The sequence below is a fragment of the Gigantopelta aegis genome, chromosome 5 (assembly GCF_016097555.1).
Source record: "Gigantopelta aegis isolate Gae_Host chromosome 5, Gae_host_genome, whole genome shotgun sequence".
In the NCBI taxonomy this organism is placed as follows: domain Eukaryota; kingdom Metazoa; phylum Mollusca; class Gastropoda; order Neomphalida; family Peltospiridae; genus Gigantopelta; species Gigantopelta aegis.
The window spans coordinates 24,027,180-24,034,679 of record NC_054703.1 but is presented as its reverse complement, the minus strand read 5'-3'; the positions used below and the strand labels follow the sequence as shown (position 1 = coordinate 24,034,679).

Genomic DNA, 7,500 nt, shown 5'->3' with positions numbered 1-7,500 from the left:
TTAAAAGTTTGACAGCAGACGATTACTGTTTGATGTCTAACAATAGAATCTCAAGGAAATTCCTCGGGGATTCCTTTGTTGACATAATTCATAAAGTAGTTCCGGCTATAAGCCAAAAATAGTGCTAAACTGAGATTCATGGTGCTATAAATGTCAGTTTTTATCATCACGTGATACGAATTTGACCAATCCAAGGGTTTATAGCAAAGGCATTTTTAGAGATTGGAATTATTTTGCTATTAATATGACTTTGACACTTGCACCAGCAATGTCTCGAATTTGATTTTTGTCTTGGTAATGTTTCACCTGTTTATTTCCGCATTCCTCTGCGTGTCATACAACGTCATAGAATTACGTGACGTCACTAAATAACATCATCTGCGGGAAATTATAAGCGTTGACGTATTTCGATTCTGATAAACAAAGCAGTAATGTACAAGTTTTATGTACGACATTATGTAATAAAATAATTATTAACCGTCATTGAGGGCAATATCATGTTTTATGGACCGATGAAATTGATATTGATCGAGTACCTTTAAGTTGCAAATACTGATAGAGCACCTTTAAAGACGTAGACCCTAGTTTCTTCGGTCCATAAAACATGACATTGCCCTCAATGACGGTCATTAATTGATAATTATCACGTACACGAAATTAAAGCTGTTCTGTCTGTATTGGATCTAAAAGGGACAGATCCTAGTTTCTAAACACTAAGGAATATTGTTTACTATTAGAGCCGTTTGTGATCACTGAAATCAAACATTACTTATATTTTATTGTTTAGATTATCCATTTCCGTGCAAATGAAGTTTTTATGCTCATCCTGGTGTTTCTAATACCACAAAATGCTTTTTTTTTTTTTTTTTTAAACGCACGTGCGACTGAGAAGTAACGGTTATGGAGTCGAGTTGTAGTCTATTTTAAACGGTATTTCACCGTTTCAACTTCACAGACTCATGTTTCACTCTCTTGTAACGTTATCCAAATGTGTTACAGATTTGTAACTTAACTAAACTTAGTGTCCATTTTTTTCGGGCTGAAACTAGGGTCTGCGCCGTTAAAGGTGCTCTATCAGTATTGCATATTAAAGGTGCTCTATCAGTGTTGCATTTGAAACGTACTCTATCATTATTGCATCTTAAAGGTGCTCTATCAGTATTGCATATTAAAGGTGCTCTATCAGTGTTGCATTTGAAACGTACTCTATCATTATTGCATCTTAAAGGTGCTCTATCAGTATTGCATATTAAAGGTGCTCTATCAGTGTTGCATTTGAAACGTACTCTATCAATATTGCATCTTAAAGGTGCTCTATCAGTGTTGTATCTTAAAGGTGCTCTATCAGTATTGCATCTTAAAGGTACTCTGTCAGCATTGCATCTTAAAGGTGCTCTATCAGTGTTGCATCTTAAAGGTGCTCTATCAGTATTGCATCTTAAAGGTACTCTTTCAGTATTGCATCTTAAAGGTACTCTGTCAGTATTGCATCTTAAAGGTACTCTGTCAGTGTTGCATCTTAAAAGTGTTCTATCAGTATTGCATCTTAAAAGTGCTCTATCAGCATTGCATCGTAAAGGTACTCTCTCAGTATTGCATCTTAGAAGTGTTCTGTCGCTATTGCGTTTAAAGGTGCTCTATCAGTGTTGCATCTTAAAAGTGCTATATCAGCATTGCATCTTAAAAGTGCTCTATCAGTATTGCATCTTAAAGGTGCTCTATCAGTATTGCATCTTAAAGGTACTCTTTCAGTATTGCATCTTAAAGGTACTCTGTCAGTGTTGCATCTTAAAAGTGTTCTATCAGTATTGCATCTTAAAAGTGCTCTATCAGCATTGCATCGTAAAGGTACTCTCTCAGTATTGCATCTCAGAAGTGTTCTGTCGCTATTGCATCTTAAAGGTGCTCTCTCAGTATTGCATCTTAAAGGTACTCTCTCAGTATTGCATCTTAAAGGTGATCTATCAGTGTTGCATCTTAAAAGTGCTTCATCAGTATTGCCCCTTAAAAGTGCTCTATCAGCATTGCATCTTAAAGGTGCTCTATCAGTATTGCATCTTAAAGGTGATCTATCAGTATTGCACCTTAAAATTGTTCTATCAGTATTGCATCTTAAAGGTGCTCTACCAGTATTGCACCTTAAAGGTGCTCTACCAGTATTGCATCTTAAAGGTGATCTACCAGTATTGCATCTTAAAGGTGATCTATCAGTGTTGCATCTTAAAAGTGCTTCATCATTATTGCATCTTAAAGGTGCTCTATCAGTATTGCATCTTAAAGGTGCTCTATCAGTATTGCACCTTAAAGGTACTCTGTCAGTGTTGAATATTAAAGGTCTTCTATCAGTATTGCATCATAAAGGTGCTCTATCAGTATTGCACCTTAAAGGTGCTCTATCAGTATTGCATCTTAAAGGTACTCTATTAGTACTGCGAATCTTGCAGTTCGGTACACACAATTGTTCTTTATTTAATTTTGCTTCTAATCTTTTATAGAATACTTACTGATATTCAGTGGATTTTAAACATGACATCCTTGAACATTCTGAGATATCCAAGATGGCTTCCAAAATGGCCGTCAAAACATAGAACTGGCAATACACTTACATTTTCGCTTTCTTCAGAGTGGGCAGGGCACAATATCTCTGCACACTGGCTTGATTCACGCCGTACGTGGCCGTCCACCCTACAGCGCCCCCTATGATCAGTGACCAGAAACTGTGACGTTGAGTAGGATCAACACTGAAACTGAAACCAGTATAGGTTTTGTATTAGCAACAATAGAACTGGTTTCAAAACTTGGTAACAAACCTACAGTGCTTAATTATGCTAAGCGACAAAACGAAATACAATGTACAAATGATTTGGCGGTGATTTGATATAGAAGAACGTTGGTATTTTGTGAATTTGTTATTTAATGCTAACAGGCGTGTATAAGAAGAGGGTTTCTGATTTAATTAGTATCATATATGATCATTTACACAGTGGGGATTTTGTATATTGTATTTGAATTCATTCGTTTTTATTATGTAGCTCGGGATATACACATTAAAGAGACTGCCCTATATTTTCTGTTCTTGCAACAACTATTTAACGACTAAACATATATATGTTTAGTTTAGACGGCTCATATGTGTGTATATATATATATATATATATATATATATATATATATATATATATATATATATATATATATATATATATATATATATATGAGCCGTCACATGGGAAAACCTACATCTTACAAAACAAAAGTTTCTCTTATTTTTGTGGTACATAACAAGTAATAACCGTACGAAACTAAATACTGCAATAATGACGTCACGTTTTCAAAGTAGACGGCGTCAAAATGAAATTTCAACGTTATTACCTTATTCTAGGTTACTTCCCGCCCAATTTCAATGAAATGAATTGATTTGGAATCGGTACTTTGTTCATTTTATTTTTACCCAGTATCTTAAGTTATATATTCCGATTAAAAAAAATATATATTAAAAGCGATATATTCCGATTTAATTTTTTTTTAAATAACTCTACATGAATGTATTAAGCCTACTAATTAGTGAGAGATATAAAATTTAGCGAACTACAACATTTCGCACCAATGTTTTTCAATTTTCTGTTAGCCTACATATTGCACCCCACCCCACTTTATTCAGATTCCTGTATCCACTATGGAGTAATTTCATATTTTGTTGGTGTCGTACTGTCGAACGATATCGTTTCATTCTTCGGTTGGTAGGCCCTAGTGGTCATTGCTGTAACCTGGTATTTGGGGCGGAAAAAGGGTCCAATGGTTTTATATTTAGTTTTGTTTCTGTTGTGATAAGTGTTCTTGGTGCTCCATTTATGCGGGGCGGCCGGCCCGCTATTGCATTTTGCCGCCCCGCTATTGCATTTTGCCGCCCCGCTTTCGTGTTTTGCCGTCCCTTTTATTTTTCTCCATCCCTCTTTATTTTCCCGCATCCTACTCCAGCTCCGCTATTTCATATTGGTCACTTTTTTTTTCGACATCAAAGAAAACAAGCCGCGGTGTGGAAAAACTTCAGTAGCTTACGATAGTTACCGTAACGTAATTTAACACTATTTAACAGCCTCGGTCGATCAGTCTTTTGTGTTCACTAACTTTCGTCTGATATTTTGTTCTCAATTGCAGATGTAGTTGGTCGTAACTGATGATTTTTTATTACTGTGATTTGTTTATTTGGCAATTCTTTATAAAATATTAGAAACTTTTCATTTTAGGGGTATCACCGCTTATAAAAATAACGGAAGTGGTAGTGTTCATCATTAAAAGTATTTTTCTTGGAAGCCAAATTATATATACACCGCCTTTACAAAAACGAAGCTACTTTTTATCACCTGGCGATATCAGTGCGATCCCAATTTAGGGGATCACCTTTATATTTTTAGATATCTTGAAATCTTTATTAAAATAATATTAAGACAAGGGGTATGTCTTTTCGCAAAGTCGACCAATACCTCACGATAGGCCTACACATAGCCCAAGTACTCGGGCTTGCCTATACGGTAACCATGTTTCCCACCTTTTTTTCTGGTTTCTTTTTAGGGGGTGGGTGGGTGGGTGGAGGGGGGCTTACCCAGCGAGAATATTATGTAGGCCTACATTTCCTTCTGCTCATTTTCTATTTCCCTCAAATTCAAAATATGGTCATAAATTTGATTTTCAGATTATTTTCTAAAAGACAATCCACTGCATCCTTTCTATAACTTGGATCAGGTTCAGTGTCATTCTGCTCACTGGTATTATCATCAGATAAGTGTTTGATTCTATGTTCAGTATTATTGTCAACATTTACTGGACTGTATTTATCATATTCATCCAATACAGTTAAAGTTAAAGTTAGAGAACATTGATTTATTAATCATCGGCTATTGGATGTCAAACATTTCGTAATATTGACCTATAGTCTTACAGAGGAAACCCTCTACATTTTCTATTAGTAGCAACAGATGTTTTATATGCACCATTCCACAGACAGAATAGCACATACCACGGCCTTCGATATGCCAGTCGTTCTGCACTGGATGGGACAAGAAATAGCCCAATGGCTCCACCGACGGGGATCGATACTAGACCTACCGCGCATCAGGCGGGCGCTTTACCACTGGACTACGTCCCGCTCATCATCTAATACAGATACTGTTTCTTCCGTTTCCATTGTTCTTAGTCTTGGTTTTCTATTTTGAATTCCAAAATGTGCCTCAAAGAGTACAAATGTAAGCCTACTTCAGGCTCTTGTAAAATTAAAATATACATCTGTAAGGAAAGAAAACCAACTCCTTCTATACAAATGATGTGACATGAGTAAAGTGAACAGATATTATAATAATTTAATAATTATAACATACACGCACGCATATACACACACAGCAATGATAATAATAATAATAATAATAAAATTGGTTGAGGGAGAAACAACCTTTCGAGAACTGATCTACTATACCTCCGCATGTTAATCTCTAGATCAGCTTATGCAATGACATCATGACGTATAATAAAGGTATATAAATGAAACGTCTCTGTTACCGTACCGCAATGTGTGTGTAGACGACAGTAAATTTGTTTGCAAATGATGGTAAAATAAATAACTATTAACTAAATAACAGGTATATTGTATATTTATATATATATATATATATATATATATATATATATATATATATATATATATATATATAACAATACTACATTTTTAGTTATTTATTTTACCATCGAATAAATATATATATATATATATATATATATATATATATATATATATATTATAACATACACGCACGTAGGAAATGATTTAGTTTTCAGCATTTAGATTATAATTAGAAATAGGAGTAGAAATAATGGTGTTGATTGTAGTCCACAGAACAGGTAGGCCTAACCACAGGTATCCCCAGACAACAACGTCAGATACATTATAGTAACGTTATATGTAACGATAGCATTTGTATTACGGGTTTCTGTTTGGGGGTACCTTTGGGCCTGACCGAGTGGTAGACCCATGCAACCCGATATGATCCTAATTTGATGTTTGGTCTAACTTATGAATATTGTTTATATCTTCTGGAAAAGTTGCTGAACTTTGTGTTATGTATAATCATATCGATATATAGGACTTTTCCCTATGCTTGTAAATGTGTATCAAAGTACTGATGGTATCGCTAACGATCTCGACCAATGTTCTCGGGTACAACATACAAAATAGTAACCAAACACTATTGTACATACAGATATATGTTTACTTGAAACTGATCTTCATGTAAAGAAGATGTCATCTTCAAAACAATCAAAGCAAACAACGTCAACTTTTACTTCCGCGTTTACATGTGACGTCAAACTTTGATTTATTTATTTCAATTTATTTCCGTGCTTATATCTAATTAAGTTTCAAGTACGCTGTCCTGGGCACCCCCCCCCCCCCCCAGGACAGTGGGTTAGTTGTTAGTTGGTTAGTGGTTAATGAGAGAGAAGAGGGTGTAGTGGCTTTACACCTACCCACTGAGCCCTTAACAACTCGATCTGGGTTCGAGCCGGTACCGGGCTGCGAACCCTGTACCTACCAGCCTATAGTCCGATGGCTTAACCACTGCGCCACCGAGGCCGGTTCAAACTTTGAGCCGCGTTTACTCGGTTTCTGACGTCATGCTAAGTTGTAGGTTTTCGCGTGTGACGGCTCATATATATATATATTATATATTAACTATATTTTCTTGTTTTTTCTTCTTTTGAATACATGGCGTCGACATATGTACACAGATTTTGAAAACATGTATTCATGGGATCTTTTATTTGTCCCACAGGCAGGATAGTGGCCTTGTTGAACCAGTTTTACTGGTTGCAAGGACACCACTTGCGGAGCACAGGGTTTGATATTGGATTAAAAATCATGCTACTGGGATCCGTCAGTACCTCCCATTGTAGAATTTTGACTCCACCGACTCCTAGTTTTGAATACCTCGATAGTACAGGTATCAAGTTTGTTTTGTTTTGCAGAGCACATTGATTTATTTTCAGCTATTGAATGTCATTGACACAGTCATAGAGAGGAAACCCGCTACATTTTAGCAAGGGATAATTTATATGCACCATTCCACAGACAGAATAGCACATACCACAGACAGGACAGAACATTCTACGGCATTTGGTATACCAGTCGTGGTACACTGGTTAGAAAGAGAAATAGCCCAATGGGTCCACCGACGGGGATCGATCCTAGACCGACCGCGCATCAAGCGAACGCTTTACCACTGGGCTTCGTCCCGCCCGGGATATGTATCATTGACTTTCAGCAACTACAGCCATTTGCATGACCAGAATTGTCTTTCGAATATGCTGATACTGATGTTCTAAACAAGAAAACGTTATGAATATATAATTTTACTGGCTTCAATTTATGTGAACAGTCTCTAGGATGTCGTGCTTGAGACAGACGCATTTAATAGATCATTAAATGTCAGCTTGTGTCATTTTGTCGATCGA

General features: G+C 36.2%; 1 protein-coding gene across 1 annotated transcript in view; it reads right to left on the bottom strand.

The window, feature by feature from the left end:
• The window catches only part of LOC121373712 (sodium-coupled monocarboxylate transporter 1-like), a 38,914-nt gene that overhangs the window by 15,147 nt on the left and 16,267 nt on the right, over positions 1-7,500 (bottom strand). The window contains exon 7 of the mRNA XM_041500451.1: positions 2,607-2,747. Within this exon, the coding sequence (XP_041356385.1) occupies positions 2,607-2,747 (141 nt within the window). The remainder of the gene's footprint in view (positions 1-2,606; positions 2,748-7,500) is intronic.